The sequence below is a fragment of the Oryctolagus cuniculus genome, chromosome 2 (genome assembly GCF_964237555.1).
Source record: "Oryctolagus cuniculus chromosome 2, mOryCun1.1, whole genome shotgun sequence".
In the NCBI taxonomy this organism is placed as follows: domain Eukaryota; kingdom Metazoa; phylum Chordata; class Mammalia; order Lagomorpha; family Leporidae; genus Oryctolagus; species Oryctolagus cuniculus.
The window spans coordinates 192,782,067-192,801,735 of NC_091433.1; the positions used below are offsets into that span (position 1 = coordinate 192,782,067).

The 19,669-nt window shown below is 59.2% G+C and overlaps 1 protein-coding gene across 3 annotated transcripts in view; it reads right to left on the minus strand.

Annotated features, from left to right (window-relative positions):
* ASAP2 (ArfGAP with SH3 domain, ankyrin repeat and PH domain 2) overlaps positions 1-19,669 on the minus strand; it is a 167,743-nt gene that overhangs the window by 103,716 nt on the left and 44,358 nt on the right. For all 3 annotated transcript variants that reach the window (XM_051833312.2, XM_051833313.2, XM_051833314.2), the window contains exon 2: positions 7,679-7,751. In XM_051833312.2, the coding sequence (XP_051689272.2) occupies positions 7,679-7,751 (73 nt within the window). The remainder of the gene's footprint in view (positions 1-7,678; positions 7,752-19,669) is intronic.

Sequence of the window (19,669 nt, forward strand, 5' to 3'; positions counted from 1 at the left end):
GCAGAAGATGGGCCACGTCCTTGGGACACTGCACTTGCATGGGAGACCCCGAAGAAGCTCCTGGCTCCTGGCTTCGGATCAGCTCAGCTAGCCATTTGGGGAGTGAACCAGCAAGTCAAAGGCTTCTATGTCTCTCCCTCTCTCTGTCTGTAACTCTGCCTCTCATATAAATAAATAAAAAAGAAAGATGAGTTTGGAGGGTCAAGGAGTTACAAAGCTTGGAAGCAGCCAACACACAGCGCAGGGAGACAAAGAGGAACAGGCACAGCCGCTCACTGCAGCCCAGGCTACAGGGGCGCAGACGCAGCCCTGCAGGAAACAGCACCATGGGGGGACAGCACCGCGCCGCCGAGAGGAAAGGCCACTCGGAGGGGGCCGCGACTACAGCCGAGCTCCCCGCCGCGGCCTCTCCCAGGCTGCTCCAGGACCCCACCAGCTCTGGCTGAAAACACCAGCAGGGCTCTCCGGGGCTCCCCGGGCGTCCGGGGGAACCTGTGCCCGATGTGACTGCAGCTCTCAGGAGCGTCAGGTCCTACCGAGTGGATGCCCACTAATGGAGGAGGAGGCTGTGCTGGCCCTGCGGCTGCCCTCAGCCTTCTGTCCCCCTCCCGCCTGAAGGGCACAGCTCTGGCACAGGGACAACAGCAGAAGCCGTCGCGCCCCTTCGGCCCCGTGGAGAGGACGCGGCTCCTGCAGGTGATGGGTTCCTGGGGCCCCGCGCTGAGGGACAAGCAGCCCTGGAGAGGCCCGGGGCCTCCAAAGCCTGCAAACAGCCGGTGCCACTGTGCTCAAACAGAAACACGCTCCCGCCTCGGCGACGGCTCCTCAGGGTTCTACGGACGAGAAACGAGGACTGAGCAGGGTGCCACGCAGGCTGGTCCACGTTTTGGGGTCGGTGAGACGAGGAGCCGACTCGAGGGCGGTATCTGCTGGTAAAATGCGCACCAGCTGGGCTACCTCTGGCTCTTCCATGTTTGCTGACCACGGACGCCAAGAGGAATCAGAGGAAGGTTTCAGAGGCGTCCCCAGGACAGGCACCGTTCCACAGACCCACAGAGCCGAAACACGTGGAAGCCTCCACGTCTGAATTTCCTGCAGAATCAGTGGCACGACCCTGAGGCCGAGTCACGCTAAACCTCCCGCGTCCCAGACCAGCCGTGGTCCACGCACTGCTCGCTGCAGAGGGGGCCCTGCACCCACGTGGGAGACCTGGATGAGGGTCCTGGCTCCTGGCTTCAGCCTGGCCCAGCCCTGGCTGCTGCAGCCATCTGGGGAGTGAACCAGCAGGTGGAGGATCTCTCCCTCTCCCTCTCTCTCTGTAACTCTGACTTTCAAATAAATAAATAAATGTTATTAAAAAGTCTTAAAAAATATTCATTTATTTGAAAGAGAGAAAGAGGGAGAGACAGAGATCTTCCACAACGGCTGGGGCTGGGCCAGGCCAAAGCCAGAAGCCTCAGCTGGGTCTCCCAGGTGGGTGCAGGGGCCCAGGGACTGCTGTTGTTTTCCCACGGGCATAGCAGGGAGCTCGACAGGACTGGACCCGGCGCTCAGATGGGGCGCCGGTGTCACTGGGGGTGGCTTAACCCGCTGCACAAGGCTGGCCGCTGGCCTTTTTTGTAAGCACCACGGACATCACTGGTTCCCCGTGTGACCTCCCCTGGCACACATGTGCTGGCTCACGCCGAGCTTGGGATCCGCCAACCCCTCTGCCCCAGGGATCACTCAGAAGGATGGCAGCAGCTCAGGAAGCGACGTCTAGGACGCGCCCACAACGCACGTCCCTGCGCACCTGCCCGTGTGTGCGGAGGTCCGAGTGGGGCCTGGGAGCCGGGCCCGGGTTACAGTCTCAGGTCTTCTCGCTGCTGTGAGCTCATGTGGGCCAACCCTTTCTCTGTGCTGCAATGACCTCCTCTGCCACTACGCTCCTAGCTCAGAGCACGGCCAGAGGATCCGGTTCATGCATTTATTTAGCACAGAGCTCGGCCCACATCCAATACTCCACAAGCGTCAGAGCTTTGTAATCATTACGTGTCCACCAAGTTCACACAGACGCTCCGTTTTCCTGCCGCCGTGTTATCATCTTGGGCTCCTCTCTCACAGGAGACCCCATCGCGGGCGCTGTTCCTCGTGTTGCTAGGCAACCGTACCTCCGGCAAGTTTCCAGACCCTGATTTAGCCAGTGCAGGCTTCGGGTTCTCGCTATGACAAAAGCGATGCAACCGCACAATGCACACCTTTGTGCACGGGTGTCTTTCCATATAGATCCGCATTTGTGGGGATGCACACGGCCAGCCTGCTTTCCGGAAGCCCGGCTGCCAGTCTCCAAGGCCACAGCAGGGCAGCAGAGTACCAGCTTCCCCATTCACTGGCCAAACACCAAGGATCCTTACGATTGAGTTTTCTTTGAAAGTGAGACAGACAGACAGCAGACGGACCAGAGGTCTCCCATCGGCTGGTTCACTCCCCAAATGCCTGCAACAGCTGGGGCAGGGCCAGGTAGAAGCCAGGAGCAGGACTCAATCCAGGTCTCCGATGTGAGCAGCAGGGACCCAAGCTGAGCCCTCATCTGCTGCCTCCCAGGGTCCACGTCGGCAGGAAGGTGGGACCGGAAGTGCAGCCAGCACTGAACCCGGGCACTGATACAGGACGTAGGCATCCAAGCGGTGTCTTAACCACCCCACCCAGCGCCCAACCATCATTCAGTTATTTTCCCAGTAGGAAATCATACCAGATATAGTACCTTCCTAACGCATGGTAGGACTTTCTTTTTTTTAAATCTATTTATTTATTTATTTATTTATTTATTTAAATTTTTTCATCACGTTTATTGAGTACATAGTAGGTGCCGGGCATGGTGCATGGTGTTAGGTTATTAGTCTTGGGTGTTGTTGTAAATGGTTTAAAGTTTGTAGAACTCAGGCATACAAAGTGGAGGTCATTAAAATCTATTTATTTATATTTACTTATTTGAACGGGAAAACGTAAAGAGAGACACAGAGTTCGATAGATATGGACTCCATCTGCTCATTCATCCCCAAATGCCTACAACTGCCAGGGCTGGACCAGACCAGAGCAAGGAGCCCAGAACGCCATCTGGGTCTCCCATGGGGGCGGCAGGGTCCGAGTACCACAGCCATCACTTGTCTCCAGGGAGCTGGATTGACTGCAGGCCAGGACTCAAGCCCAGACCCTCTGATACGGGCTATGGGGCTGCACCACAATGCCTGCCCCAAGTCGTCACTCCTTAAACTATCATACACACTTCTCTTGAACTGCCCTGTTCTAACCATATAATGCATACGACAGAAACGGTCTGTTGGCCAGCTGTGGCACAGGGAGTGGAGCCACTGCCTACCTTGCCGGCATCCTGTATCTGCACTGGGCCAAGTCCCAGCTGCTCCACTTCCACTCCAGCTCCCTGCCAATGCACCTGGGAAAGCAGTGGAAGACGGCCCACGTGCTTGGGTCTCTGCACCCCATAGAAGACCCGGATGAAGCTCCTGGCTCCTGGCTTTGGTCTGGCTCAGTCCCAGCCGTTGCAGCCATCTGGGGAGCAAACCAGCAGATGGAAAGTCTCTCCGGTGTCTCCCCCTCTCTCTGTAACTCTGCCTTTCAAATAAATAAATATTAATAAAGGAAAAGAGGAACAGCCCTCTGTCAATTTGCAGCAGTGGACTTTGGTGCAGTTTGCTAATTAGCATTGCAAACACTAAGGAAACTGACACAGTCGTGAATTCCCATTTTAGGTGGAAGCTGGCAATGTTTGAGAGGAAATCAGCGTTTTTGCTTTGTCCCTCTCATTTCGAGGATGTGACGGCCAGTCTAGGACGTTCAGACCAAGTGCAGAGACATCACTCAGCCAGAAGCCTCCACCACGCTCTGCAGAGGCCCCTGGAGAAGTGAACATGGACGCCTTGTCACTGCCTTCGAGAGAGAGATGGAGTTCCCAGCCACAGAGACGTCAAACACAGATGAAAAATGGCAGCTTCCACCGCCCAGCTCAGCGGGGAAGACCACCTTCAGGGCTGAGACAGAGCTTGGGAAATGTTAGATTTTTAGTGAGAGTTTAAAATAAACACACACTGCTTTTATTTATTTATTTTTTTGACAGGCAGAGTGGACAGTGAGAGAGAGAGAGAGAGAGAGAGAAAGGTCTTCCTTTGCCGTTGGTTCACCCTCCAATGGCTGCAAAGGATGCAGGAGCATCACGCTGATCCAGTGGCAGGAGCCAGGTGCTTCTCCTGGTCTCCCATGGGGTGCAGGGCCCAAGCACCTGGGCCATCCTCCACTGCACTCCCTGGCCACAGCAGAGAGCTGGCCTGGAAGAGGGGCAACCAGGACAGAATCCAGCGCCCCAACCGGGACTAGAACCTGGTATGCCGGCGCCGCAAGGCAGAGGATTAGCCTAGTGAGCCGCGGCGCCGGCCCACACGCTGCTTTTAAAGAGGGCACACGGCAGAGCCCACCCAGAGCGGGAGACGCAGCAGAAACAGCTTCTCCACCAATCACTTCCAGCCCCTTCTGCAAACCTGCGCACAAGGTGTTCCAGAAAACACAGCAGGCTGCATCCTCACCCCTATGAAAACTGGGAGCAAACACACACACACTTGCTATTGTGTTAAAAAAAAAAATGTCCCCCCTGTAAATATCAGACTGGGCCGAAAGGAGTCAGGACGTCCCACACAAAGAACTGCCCAGTATTAAAGGGGGCGGGGCCTCCAGGGTGCTCTTCCCACAGAGCAGCTCCATCACCCAGGAGCCCATCAGCAGACTCTGCCCCGTCTCTGACCTGCAGAACCAGGGGCTCTGCGGTGGGCCCAGCAGCCTGTGCCTATTTGATCCCACAGGGGGATTCTGGCCTGCTCGGAAGTCTGGGGCACGGCCGCAGCACAGGGGATGGCTACTCTGCCAACAAGTGCCCATGGAGGCTCAGCAGGGCACTAATTCCACAGTGGGAGGGGGTCCCCCATGACCTCATCTGAACCCAACAACCCCAGGGCTGGACCGGCAACGCAGGAGGATTCCAGGGGTGCTGTTGGCGACACCGGCCACACCCTGGGGCAGGCCCGGACTCTGCTCAGGCGACATTTCTAGAGCACACAACCCGTGTTCAGAAATAAAGACTTCCAGGATCAGTGCCCTGGCCGTGACCGCATCCTAACTCAAGCCCGGCACGGGACCACAGGTGGAGAAAAGACGACGAACACAGGAGACCCCCTCCAAGGTCAGGGGAAGGAAGGCCCGGCCGGCTGGGCGCGGGGTACCTCGGAGAGGACACAAGCTGGGGGCCCAAAACCTGAGTGAAAATCCCTGACCCGCGGCTGAGCACGGCTGGCAGCCTCCTGGGTCCCTGGAGTCCACGGCCGAGCGGGCGTGGAGGGAGAAGACGCAGGACGCGGCAAGGTGTTCCAACAAAGAAGACACAAGACTCATCCTCTGCTCTGCCCGTAGTCTGGAGCCTGGGGCCTGGGGCCTGGGTGGGTGAGCAGGGAAGCAGCAGCCATGGGGCAGGCAGACGATCGGAGGTCAAGACCGTCTCCTCTCAAACCACGTGCCCACGCCATCTCTGGCTGGTTCTTTTCTGTTTGTTTTTAAAGATTTGATTTTTATTTATTTGAAATGCAGAGTTACAGAGAGACAGGGAGAGACAGAGAGGCAGAGAGAGAGAGAAAGAGAGAGAGATCTTCCATCCGCTGGTTCACTCCCCAACAGCTGGGGCCATGCCAATCCAAAGCCAGGAGCCAGGAGCTTCATCCGGGTCTCCCATGCAGGTGCAGGAGCCCAAGCACTTGGGCCATCCTCCACTGCCTTCCCAGGCCACAGCAGAGAGCTGGACTGGAAGAGGAGCAGCTGGGTCTCGAGTCGACACACACACAGGATGCTGCCATCACAGGCGGCAGCTTAACCCGCGATGTCCCAATGGCGGCCCCGCTGGTTCTGTTGTAGGAACACTCTGCTCCCCTGGAGGCTCCAAATGCCCACTTCCCTCCCACGTGAAAGCCCCAGGCCCTTCCCCATCTCTCCCAGGCTCTGGCGTGGAACTCTCCCCCGTCACCTTCAATGTGGCCACCGGAAAGCACCCGCGGGTTTAACAGCGCTGGGTTTGTATGTGAGGACGTCGCTCTGGGGCAGGTGCAGCAACGAGGCACGTGCTGTCTCTCAGGCCGGCCGGACAGCGCCTCCCCCGGTGCACCGCTGGGCACGGAGCTGGCCGTGGAGCCACACAGGCCCCTGCTCTGACAGCAGCGGTCACACAGCCACCGTGTGCACAAGAAGCGGATTACTTCCGACCAGATAATAACAAGCCCTTCTCTACGGCACATGTAACACCCCTCCTAGAGCCCAGGTGAACCTAGTAAGCACCGCTATTCGCCAGCACAGCAGAGCGTGCACTCCTCAGTGAGTTCGTGACTCCTGGAGCAGGCACAGCCGCACCCCGGGGGAGCAGGCGGGGCCGAGCTCTGCTTCCACAGGCGTCTTCCTTCTGACCCCAGGTCCCATCGGGATAAGCGGAAGGCTTGCTGTCCAGATCAGCGTTACATCTCAGAAGCACAAGGAACACAGCAAGCGCAGAAAACGGGAAACTCTCCCCATCGTTTTCTCCAGGGAACGACTACGGCCGAGGACCCGTTTGTACACATTTCAGCATCCTCTTGTCAGCCTCCCTCCTGGAATTCGGGGGAGGAACTGGAGGTGAACCTTGAGATCAATTCTGGGGGGATGGACGTTACCAGCATCGAGGCCCGGCCCGTACTTCTCACGGAGTCTGGCGTTGTGTAGCTTTGCAGGGCACAGCCGGTGAACTTCCCGCTTTTGCGGAATCTGCTCTCAGACATGGGGGAAGGCTCCGCCCTAACAGCACTGGGACCCGCAGGGGGCAGCCTGCCGCCCGTGCCCATGAACCTCCAGGCTGTTCCACAAGCCGCCCAAGGCGTCCCCTGCCCTGCTCCCATCACCACCTCCACCATCGGGGGGAGAGGGAGACAGGAGCTAGACGTGGAGGGGCCACGCCACTTCCGCGGAGGCTCTCCCGGGAGCTGCCGCCTCCTCCTCTGCCGTCCCTCAGCCCCCTTTCAGCCCCTCGGGGCTGCTCACGACGTCCCCCGCTCTGCAGCTTTCTTATTTCTCAGTACAAGACGCCTTCACAGCTCACAGCTATGCAAACACTAGGTGTGGACTTCAGCATGTTTTTCTGTACCAAAGTAAACTTAGCTTTGCAGCTTCTGTTTTCCCCAGCTGTCCCTCACACAGCCACTTAATGACTTGCAAGAATCCTCTCCTGTCTGCAGGGCCAGGGCAGGGGACACACCTGCCACGCACAGGCAGCCTGGCGTCTTGAAGCCAAATGCCACAGCGAGGCGTCCTGTGAGCCTACATTCTATGCTGACTCAGCCGACTACGCTTGTGTGCACTTCATGCGTTTTCTTCCCGAACAGGGAAAGGCGAGACGTAGAGGAGAGAGAACGGGGAGGAGCGGGAGTCGGCCAGCATCCTCAGCACCAGCAGGACAAGCCGCGCCCAGGAGAATAGGGCGTGCGACACAGGGGTGGAAAGAGGGTGCCAGGGCCTCCCGGCTCAGTCCCAGGGCTGGGGTCTGGTTCCCTGGCCCGTAGGGGTCACCGTCACGGCCTCAGGGCCCTGCACACAGAACCACCAGGGAAGGGCGCGTACTCACCCAGCCCAGAGATGTTTATCGCTTTCACAGACTTCTTCATCTTGTACAGAACCATCCGGTCCACGTCCAGAGCCTAAAATATAAAGAGCACGCTCATTAAAACGCTGGCCTTTGTCCTCAGGCCAGCACCACCAGGGAACGGCCCCTTGAGAGCCACTCTGCCAGGCCCTGCTGGGCTGTGGAAGGCCCCGGGGACCAGGCCTGGGCACGGCACAGCTCTCACTGGCTCTGACCAGGCCCTGAACAGCAGGGTGGTTGGCAGGGGTGGCGAAGCGGCTCCTCCCCACGGCCTCGTCCGTCCTAGGCACCAGCAAGGCCTGCCCCTGTGTCTGTGTCCCTCCCCTGGGGAGAGCAGGCTTGGTGAGGTGGTGACACACAGGGTGCCCTCCCTCTGGTGAGCACCGGGACCAGCAGGTCCCCAAAGGCAATCCCCTCTGGCGCCCTAGAGAGACCCTACAACTATGAACGTGCTGAGTAGCTATGGCAGAAGGCACGGTGCAATCCGCCTAAGCGAACGCCTTCCCCCCACACAGCCCCCATCCTCCCGCAACCCAGCAGTCACACGCCCACATGCAAGGCTGACGGATGAAGCAGACACATTTAGCCAGTGCCTGCAGAGCCCTGCTCTGCTCTGCTCCCACAGAGGTTCCTATGCCAGAAATCCAGACCCCGTGGGGTGAGCTAGGTGTGGGGACCTTGCAGAGGTGAGGCCTGGAGGGAGTTGGGCAGATACTGGGGGGGGGGGCGGGGGGAATGCCCTCAGAAGGGATGACCTCGTCCTCAGGGGACCCCTCCCTTCCTCCGGCTGCCGGGCTCCCCATGGGATGCGACCTAGTTGGGTCCTCCCCAGAGGCTGGACGGATGGGGCTGCCCGAGCTTGGACCTTCAGCTTCCAAAGCTGTGAGCTCAGCAACACCTCTTCTTTCCAAAGTACGCACACTGGGGTCCTCTGTCGGAATCACGGAGACCCGGGCAGTGCTGACGCCGGCCTCACAGCAGCACCCGGCACCGCGTGCCTGCCCAGTGCGGAGCCGGTGCTCCACGGTGTTCGCTGAGGACCAGACAAGCCTGGAGACATGATGGCGCCGCCCTCACAAATGCAGAGGCCCCATTGCTCGCCAACACCAAGGGCGAGGGGTGCTGGAGGCAAAGCGCTCTGGTGACAGGCACGTGACAACCAGCAGGCACGTGCACCACGCGCAGTCGCCGCCTCACAGACACTGGACAGCAGCAGTTACCGTGAGCCCTGATGGTAAAACACCCCGGTGGCCACCCCATGACACACAGCACCGCACCCGGACCCACGGGCTGCAGACTTGCACTTCCAGAACCACCTCTCAGAGCAGCATAGCGTCCCAGCTCCTACGGCCAACCCAGCGACGGCCGCTAGTGGACACTAGAAACACACGCAGCCGCGCCGACCACCTTAAACGGACCAACGGTCACAAGGCACTGGGCATTTGACAGTGGTCCCCACACAAAGGGAAACTGTAACTGTGCCGTCATAGGCGCCGGCACTGTGGTGCAGCAGTTGAGCCGCTGCCTGTGACACTGGATCCTATGTGAATACCGGTTCCAGTCCTGCCTGCTCCACTTCTGATCCAGCTCCCTGCTAATGCTCCTGGGAAAGCAGCGGAAGATGGCCAAGTACTTGGATCCCTGCCACACCTGTGGGAGACCTGGATGGCGTTCCAGGCCCAGCCCTGGGCATTGCAGCCACGTGGGGAGTGAACCAGCAGACAAAGATCTCTCTCCTCTCTCTCTTAACTCTGCCTTTCAAATAAATAAATAAATCTTTTTTTTTTTTTTTTTTGACAGGCAGAGTGGACAGTGAGAGAGAGAGACATAGAGGAAGGTGTTCCTTTGCCGTTGGTTCACCCTCCAATGGCCGCCGCGGCCGGTGCGCCGCGGCCGGCGCGCTGCGGCCGGCACACCGCGCTGATCCGATGGCAGGAGCCAGGAGCCAGGTGCTTTTCCTGGTCTCCCATGGGGTGCAGGGCCCAAGCACCTGGGCCATCCTCCACTGCACTCCCTGGCCACAGCAGAGAGCTGGCCTGGAAGAGGGGCAACCGGGACAGAATCCGGCGCCCCAACCGGGACTAGAACCCGGTGTGCTGGCACCGCTAGGCGGAGGATTAGCCTAGTGAGCCGCGGCGCCGGCCAATAAATAAATCTTTTTTTAAAAAGTGATACTATAAATTTGTCTAAATCATCTGCAGAGGGCATATGGGAATCCTACTTTCTGTCTGATTTGCTGTGAACCGAAAACCAAAATTGTCAATTTTTAAAAAACATCATCTCCTGTCGTGCCGCAGGAAGCGGAGAGAAGCACCAGCAGTGGCCACAGTGCAGCACGGGGTGGACCCGCCCATTCCCGGGTGGTCCTCACTAACCTGCTCCTGCCCTTCCTCTGGGGCAAAAAGAGGCGCCCAAAACGGCAAATAATCACCACAGACATCACCACGGAACCCAGGCCTCACCAAGCCTCACCACTTGTCCACCTGCGTCCACCAGCCAGCGACTGGCCACAACGCCACCGACTCCCAGGCCAGGAGCAGATGGGGCCTGTGCTCAGGGCTGGGACCTGGCGCAGGGACACGGCTGCATGTGGGGTGCACGGCTCTCACACAGACACAAGTCCCACGCGCGTGCCCGTGCCCTTCAGGGCGGTTGTCTTAGCTCCCGTCCCACGGTGAGCGTCCAGTCCTGCTCCGGCTCAGTCTGCACGTGGGTGGCACGGCGTCTGACCTCACCCAGGCAACCGAAGCCGCTCCTCGTTCTAACCCTCCCCAGACAGCCGGGGACGCCGATGCTGGCCTGGCCCCTTCTCATCCAACACTTCCGTGGGCAGAGTGCATAACACACACAGAGACAGACACGGCCGAGGCCGGGGGGCGCTCCCAGCCCCGGCACCGCAGTCACCACTCAACCTTCGCCAAGCTCCAAAACCCTCTGCGGTCCGCCCCCGCCTGCTTCCCCAGTCACCTCTTGGCTTCCGCCCCCGCCCCCCCTGGTCCCACACTGCAGAGCGGTCCTGAGGTCTCTCTCCACCCTGAAAGCCGTCCCAGACGCTTTCTCCTTCTGGAAGGACCACAGGCTCCCCCTCGGCCTCCCTGCAGTGCCCGGCCTTGTGCAGCCTCATCAGACAGAACTCAGCGAGCCCCAGTACTCGCCAGGTACTGAGCCAGGCATCGCGCAGGGCTGAGCAGACAGGACAACGCCCGCACCTCCACGGGGTCTGCGATCTAGCCAGACGGTCCCTACACGGAACACAGACCTGCCACGGCCGGAGCCACAAGGGCAGGACTCGGCACAGGCGCTGCCGTTCCCACCCGTCCAGCTCTGCCTCTGGACCCGCAGGGCCCCCACCCACAGCTACCGGTCACGAGTGCTAAGTGCCACACGTGGAAACAACGGATGCTTTGCACACATCCAGTTTTACACAACACTAATAGAAGAAATTTCACTGCTTTTGACTCTTCAGGGCTCTGGTCCAAGGTCAGGCACTGACGTCTCTCCACGCTATCCCCAGTGCCTACCAGGCACCCTGCCCTGGAACGGGGCCCCCACGCAGCACTGGGAATTCCCGGGAGGCTGGGAGGCAGCAGGGTTCAGATGCAGGCCACGGCGTTCCAACTGAGCCCAGAGCTGTCCTGGAAGGTGACTCTGGCCGCAGCGAGACAAACCCCTCAGGCGGGCAGGAAGTGAATTTGTGGAGAGGCTAACACCAAAGAAGAGGGCACCTGGTGGGGCCTGGAGGGAGTTGGGGCTCAACGCGGGGCAGCGGGGTTCTGGAAAAGTCAGCTCAGGAGATTTATTACTTCTCTCAATTGGGTTGTACCTGCTGGCCTCTGACATCACACGGATGACATCAGAGACCACAGAGCTCCAGTCCCAGGAGTTTGGCTCAATCACTCAAGACAGCGCTGACACCTGCAACAGAGCTGCACTGAGACAAACTTCCTGCCCTGACACATGCGGGACATGCCCCTGCCTTCTCCCTCCCTGCGCAAAAGTCTTGTAAAGTACGAAGCCATGGCAACCTCCTGCCTTCCTACCTAAAGGGAAACTGTTAGGGAAGGAGGGGATACACAGTCCCTGCTTCTTAAGGAGACGGGCAGGAAGGGGGGGCAGGCAGCAGAGGTGTCTGCAATTAACCTGCATGGCTATGGAGAGGCAATCCTGTTCCCTAAACGCACCTCCGTTTATGGTGCACATTTACAACCAAGATTACACTTGGCCAAGACGAGTCGGAATGAGGGCTCGGAAAAGCGCTGGGTCCACTGTCTCTGAAAGCGGAGAGCACAATGTGGGTGTCTCCAGAAACCAGAGGTGCCTGCCAGTTGGGCTGGGACTTCCAACACAGCAGGCGCTCACCTATCCCCTGCCCCCGCTTGCTCCAGCAGAACTGTGCGTAGCAACGTAGAAACAGCGGGGGCCGCACAATAGCTCAAGTCCGGCCAAGCTCATTAATTGTGGGGAGCCAGCCGGACGCTGACCTTTCGTTTGTAAAACAGATTTCAGAGAGTAAATTCATCATGCACACAAGAGGCAGGGAGAAGCCCCAAGCATTTCTAAGGAAAATAAACAACTGTTTCCAACCACTCGAAAAGCACCTTTCAGAGAGCGCAGCGGGTGAATTCCCAGCCACTCGTTCTTGTCTTCACATCAAGCAGCCCTTAAGGTCCATGCTGTTTCGTGCCGTGGCTTCCAGAACGGGGCTGGTGGCGAGCCGGCTGGGCCAGGTGCACTCAGTGGTGTGCTTGGGGGCAGGGGTCTTGGGGACAGGGAGCAGCGTGGGTGGAGGAGAGGGAAGAACAGCCACAGGCCGACCCCACACTACCGCCCACTCTGCACTGCTCACATCTGCACTGGCCAACGCAGTAGCCACAAGCTACAAACAATCAAAATGAATTAAAATGAGAAAAACCCTTTGACAGTCCATCACTCATGCCCTGCCACCTGCGAGGGCCCACAGCCCCTCCCACCTCCCTCCCTCTGCACGCCCAGGGCTGCCTGATAGCCAGGATCAGCCAGGAGACCCGTGACACCTCCCTCTGCTCAGGGATGGAGCCAGTTTGTCTCCGACGGTCCCCGTGGAAGCCTACGGGTGCCTCCTGGCTGCCATGGAGACTGTGACGACAGGCTGGACGGAGGGCACAAGTCCCCTGTCTGATGGAGGAGGCAGCCTGGCTCGGGTGGGCAAGTGATGGTGTGCAGGCCGAGGCCAGCCTGTCCTGTACAGCTGCAGGCTGAGGGTTTCCACGGGTGGACATTTCCAACTGCCGCAGTGACAGACGGGGTGCCGGGGAAAGCCGACTCTGAGCCCCACTTAAAAGAAACGTCCCCTTCCGAAGAACTCCACTCTTCCCCCCACGTGGCAGGGATCACACATTGCATCTCATTTGTAAAACGTGTGTGTAAATCTGTTTTCTCTCTCATAAAAACACCTGTACATTAGCCTTGGTTTTGTCTCTTGCCCTGCAAGGGCTGAAATATTTACCACGTGGCTCCTTACGGGAAGTGTCTGCCAACCTTGGCCCAGGATCCACAGGAAAACCTCTCCTGTAGTGTCAGCCAGGGCGTCCCCCTTGGCTCTGGCCAGCATCCAGAGCTCTCCGTTTCTGCCAGCAGGGTGGGAAGGGGCTGAGGTCCCTCTCAGCTCCCCCAGATGCTGCCCAGAGAAGGACTTGCAGAGCATGGGCCTCCCCCACGCACGCTCCACTCTGCTGCCCCACGTCACCTCCCTGCATCTCACTCACAGCCAGCCAGCCTGAGAGGAGATGACATTTCTGAAAGACAGGAGACAAAACAAAACACACTAGATGTTTTCCCCAAAGGCAACTTTGCCAAGAGTCGCACACACCCTGAGGTTGCGACTCGGACTCATCACGCCTCTGACTTTACCAAGAGCCAACAGCAGCATGATGATGGAGACAATGTTTCCAGAAGGCTTTCTGGGGCAGCGCAGACTCCCACGATGACCTGCAGGCCCGGCTGAAAGTCAGAGCAATAATGGACCCTCCTCCTTCCGGGAATACACAAGAGGCAGGCGCGGCCGGGAGAAGAGCAGGTGTCATCAAGAATTAGCATCACACACAACCCAGGCGCCAGCACAGCTGTGGAAGACACGTGTGCCAATGGCTGAGCCAGGAAGGGCGAGACTCCCCGTTACTCTCTACTAAAATCAAAGGCACAGACGCACCTGCCACAGGAGACAAGCAAGGTGTTACTGTATACGAACCTAAATGTCCCCGAGTGGGTCACTGACGTGTGTCCACGCAAGAGAGAGCTGTTGGGCAGCAGGAAGGAACTCACTCACCCCTCAGACCACCAACAGACCGGGCCAAAGACGACACGCAGTGCAGCACCAGACAAGGTCAGAACCACAGGCAAACCAGGGTGACTTGGGAGGCACAGACGGCTGGCAAAGCTACAGATGAGCCCCGCAGTCAGGACAGCAGGACCCCTGAGTTACCACGGGGAGGGGCGAGGCTCCAGGAGGCTGGTGGCGACGGGGGACCAGGGCACGGCGGCAGTGAGGCCAGCCTGCTCCCCCAATGGTCACTGTTTGAGGTACCGCAAATACCCACGTCTGAGCTACGCCAGCAAGAACGAGACCTGTTATAGACTAGAAGTGAAGGTCGAACTGGAGTTTGGGGGAAGAGCAAGCAATGGAAGTGAACTCTCGGGGGTCATTCATGGGACCAGCACTTCGGCTACACACAATAAATAAGCAAAAGGAACTCGGGGATCCCTGCGCCCCCTCTTTGCCCATCAGAGAGAAGCAGGCCCAGGCCAGCTCCTCTCCTCAGCCCAGCAGCTTCCTGGGGTCCTGCGAGGCACTTCCGGGCACTCTTCCTACACGGCTTAATCTAACCTTGCTAATACTTGCCCTCTGAGCTCCTAAGGTAGGTGGCCTTTGAAGCCAGTCACATGAACGGCAAACACTTCCTTCAGTTTTTTTCCCCAGATGTTGTTTTAGCATCTGGGATCTGTCCCCACCCTGGCCAGCGTGGGGGTGGTGGCACAGTGGGTATCCATCCTGTCACAGGAGGCCAGCCTCACTCACGGGGCTGACGCGAGTCCCCAGCCAGCACGCCAAGGGCCAGCCCATTACCCCTGAGCACAGCTCTAACAAAACGCCAGTGAAGTGGCTGCTGGGAAGGTGAGGCCGCACGGCCTTCCTCCCCTCTGCAGAAGTGCGGCTGGGGAGGGCGTGGGGGCGGTGCAGCAGTCACGTGGCTGTACCAGGTGCCTGGGTCACGTCCCGGCTCTTCCACTTCTGATTGCGGCGCCCAGCTCATGTGCGCCCTGGGAGACAGCAGTGATGGCTCAGGTACGTCGGTACCCGCCCACCCCGCTCACCTGGGAGACCCACATGCAGTTCTGGGTTCTGGGCTTTGGCCCAGTTCAGCTCTGATGTGCATCTGGAGAGTGAAGCAGAGAATGGGAAATCTTTCTCTCTCCCTGCCTTTCAAGATACAGGGAAAAAAAAGGAAGAAAATAAAGTTAAAAATTAAAAAGCTGGGGCCAGCGCTGTGGTGTAGTAGGTAAAGCTGCCGCCTGCAGTGCCGGCATCCCATATGGGCACTGGTTAGGGTCCCAGCTGTTCCACTTCCCATCCAGCTCTCTGCTATGGCCTGGGAAAGCAGTAGAAGATGGCCCAAGTGTTTGGGCCCCTGAACCCGTGTGGGAGACCCAGAAGAAGCTCCTGGCTCCTGGCTTTGGATTGGCACAGCTCTGGCCGATGCAGCCAACTAGGAAGTGAACCCGTGGATGGAAGACCTCTCTCTCTCTCTCTGCCTCTGCCTCTCCTTCTCTCTCTCTGTGTAACTCTTTCAGATAAATAAATAAATCTCTAAAAAAAATTAAAAAGCTCTTCCATCTTAGGAAGCAGAAAGTACAAGTGTATCTCCTAAACCAACTAAGTGCAGACAAAAATTGTGAAAGCAAGAAAAAATATAAATGAGAACAAGTATTACATTGTTCACACCAACTGTGCACAGACCTACAGACACAGGAAGAAGCCACCACAGCCCTCCCAGGGCAGCTGGAGTGTGCTGGTCTCTCTAATTTCAAACCCTCAATGAGCACTTTATGTTTGAAACTTTTCAATTAAGGAAAATACAAAGCAGTTCAACATGCTACGCTTTCTCTGTTATCTGACCACCACACAGGTAGGGGCAATTTGTTTAATGCTGCCCACAAAAATATGTCAATGAAACAGATTTAACAACAACAAAGAGGACAGAAACACTCAAGGCTGCACATGTTCACAAATGGATACACAGCGAACACTCTGGAAGGCGGCACACGCAGCCACCCAGCGTTCGCCTGAGGAGACAGGCAAGGCGACGGTGGTGGGACACTCGGCTCTCGGCCCTGTGTGACGTGTGCAGCACACGGGAAACCCTCAGGTGTGGCCGTGAGGAGAGAATTCTGTGGAGCAAGATGAGGGACGCGCGACCCAAGCTGCCAGCCGAACACTGCTGCCCTGAGCTCCCCTGACTCTGTCCACGGCGGCCATGGGACCAAGGACCCTCGAGGGGAGAAACGCTGGGTGGAGGGGAGGCCGCGGCAGGCAGCCCGTGGCAGGACTGGCATCGCCACGATGTGCACGTGGCACCTGCTCGGGCTCGGGGACTCACTTCCAAGAGGGAGCAAGGCGTCCCCTGCACAGCTCCCCAGGGGCTGCAACACATCTCCCTCCTGGCTGCACACTGTCTCAGCAGCACTTTTAAAAGGAGCTCTGGGCGCTGCGCACACCTCACGTGAAAAGCCCAGGCCCAGAGGCACAGCCTTCCGCTGGGAATCCCGCTCTGCAGAGATGCTTCCGGGCCTGCTTGCTGTTTAGGGGGCAGAAAACCTGCAAGCTGTGGGGAAGGGGAAGCGCACTGGGCAAGACAGCCCCCGCCCCCCACGGCAGCACAGGCGGGCGGGCAGGCGGCCTGCCTCTGGGGAGAGCGGGGCGGGGGCCCTGACATCTGCTCTCCTGACTCCTGCTGCCTCTGACAGGAGCACGGAGAGCAGCAGGAACCGGGCTCTGTCCAGAGAAGACTTGCAAGCAAGAGGAGACAGCACACCGGAAGGTTCTGGGCACGTTCCTGCAAAGCAGACACTGCAGAGAGAGGGAGCGGCCGCCCGGCCAGGCCTGGGCCCTGCTGTGCAGGAAGAGGCAGAGCCGAGGCTGGGAAGGTGACCTTCAGCTGGGAGTGAGGTCACACTTCCGCATCTTCCCGGTCCCAGAAGACAATGGACTCCTGGGGCAGGCCGATTTCCCCAGGAAACGCCGCTCTAGCCTCATGAAGTTGGCTGTAGCAAAACAAGCAGGGCAGAGGAGCCGTGAGACAGCGGGGAGTTCCTGCTGACCCCACGTGGACACAGGGAGGGCCGGGGCGGCGGAAGGCGCCTGGAGACCCTGTGCCAGGCTCGGCACCCCGAAGCCGAGGGGCTGGAGACGCCTCCTGCTATCAAGTTTGATGTTCTTGTAACTGACCAGAGGATTTAACACAGCGGAAAAAAAAACCCTGGTTCCCATGGGAGGAGAGGCCAGAGGTCAAAAGTGGCCGGCTTTGGGATCACAGACCTGGCTCTGGACGAAGCTCTGAAAACGAGCGCACCTCGCTCACGCCAGCTCTCGCTCCACAGACGGAACAAACGCACCTGCTCCGCAGGATGAGATCATCCAGGCAGACTGCGTCTGGCATACAGTCGGCACTCAATAACGGACAGCGCTCTTCCTCAGGGCCAGGGTCTCCACGATGCTGGACAAGGCGGCCTTGAGAACACAGCACCCCAGGGCTGCGCCAGCACCGGACAGCTGTTACTCAGGTCTTGTAACAGACCAAAGCCCTCTAAGAACAAACTACCTCACAGCTCCGGCTATCTTTCATTTCCTCCAGTAAGTCTCCTCCATCCGCATTTGCATTTTTCAAAGGTGTCTGGAAAACGTGTTTCTCTGGCTGCCCATGGGGTGGCACAGGCAGGACCACATGGCAAGTGGCAGAGGGGGGCACTCAGGCCAACCTGGTGGGGTGGGGAAACGGGGGAGTCGCCTGTCGTCTCTGCTTCCATGCTGATGGACGGACGAGGGGAGGGTGAAATCCAGGCCTGACGCACAGGCGCCAGGGGGTGGCTGCCGGGTGCCTGCTGTGCCCCTCCCGATCCCAAAGACCCCACGGGTGAGAGAACCCCACTTGTGACACAAGGTCCCAGGCAGGCCCACGATGGCCCCCCGATGGCCACAGTGTTAAAGTCGGGGGCAGCCCTGACGGCCCCCAGAGCTCTCCAAGTGTCCCCAAGAGCACAGGCACACCCCAGATCACCAGGGTGACCCACAGGGGCTCCACATCTCGGTCTTCCCAAGAGCCGCAGGGTGGAGGGTGGGGGTCCCGACTGGCACCCACCCAGGATGCACTGTCTTCCCTGAGCTTTCCGAGGGGAACGTGAAGTCACCACTGTCTTCAGTCCTGCCTGGCTCGCTCTTCCCCGTCTCAGTTCCTGTTTCCCATGCAGAAGAGCTGGCCCCATTCCCTGTGATGGAATGGGAAGCAGGCAGGACGGGGAGGGAGAAGAAAAGCAGGAAGGCGCTGGCCGGCTGTGTGCAGAGCCACAGACGAGGCTGAGCCGCCTTCTAAGGCGGTAGATGGCCCTGTGCCCTACGGCGCTTCCACCGCAAGTCCCAGCCTGGCCTCCGTCCCCAGCTCCCACCCCCGGCGCTCGCGGGGCAAGCGGAGCGAGGGGCCGTGCCAGAGCCGCCGGGCGTCCTCCCTGGCCCAGGCCTGCGTGAGAGCTGCGGGGACAGCGCTTGTCCCCAGCTCTGCAGACACAGGCAGGAGCACTCACTCCCACGTCTCGACGCGTCCCCAAGCACGGGCAGCAGTCTCCAGGGCATGTGGGAGCTGCTGGGACGCCCTGGCACTTGGATGGAACAGGACTTGGCTCCCCAAGCTCGTGCAGAAGTCTGAACCCCAAAGGCTTGTGTTAACAAGTCAATGGGTTAACACTGATGGGTGACAGGCTGGGGCCGGGGCTCAACCCAATCTGGCAGCTAGAGGGAGGGCCTCTGGGAAGCGACTGGATCGGGCCAGGATGCTGGGAGACCCCACGTGGGCTAGTGGTGGCTGTGAAAGACAGGGCACAGAGGGCGGAAGAGCTGTGCCCGCGGCCCTGCTTCCCGCTCCCTCTCCACCCCACCACCTCAAGCCCCCACCCCACGCCAGCTCAAGGGGCCACCTGGCCTTTCGCTGTGAACCCCCAAACGAGGAGGCAATGAAAAGGTATGAAAAGTAACGAACGCTGACTGACACAGAAAGCATCCAATGACAGCGAAGCCCCGCCCCGCCCCCTCCCTCCCCAGCAATCAGCCCACCTGATAGTGATCCCCATGGCTTCCTGGGTGGGGTCCCTCAGCCACACGGTCTCCAGGGCAGGGGTGAGGAGGGGATGGGTGGACACCTGGCAGCGCATCATTCTGCTCCATTCAACCCCAGAACTGCAGGGACCCTCGTGGGGCAGGTTCAGTGTGAGCCCCGGCCCAGGCGTGCCCGCCCCCTTTACACGATGCATCTGAACAAAGGTCCTGGGCTGAAACACAGACACCAGGCCGGACCCCGCTGCCTCGAACCCGGAGGAGCCCACACGTGGTGCCGCGTAGGGGCAGGAGGTCTGACAGGCACGAGGAACAGGTGGGGACAGACGGGGGCCACCCAGAGGTGCAGTCTGGCTGAAAATCACTGTGCCCTCGGCAGCATCAGCCATCTGGAACATGGAAGTAAGGATGTGCAGAGGGGCTGGGGCACAGAACAGAGGTGCGGGCAAGGCAGGGGTTGCCAGGGGCTGCAGAGCAGAGACCCCAGCCTGCGGAACCTGCAGAGGAGAGACCCCAGGCTGCGGGACCTGCAGAGCAGAGACCCCAGCCTGCGGGAGCCTGGGGATGCAGGAGCCTGCAGAGCAGAGACCCCAGCCTGCGGGACCTGCAGAGGAGAG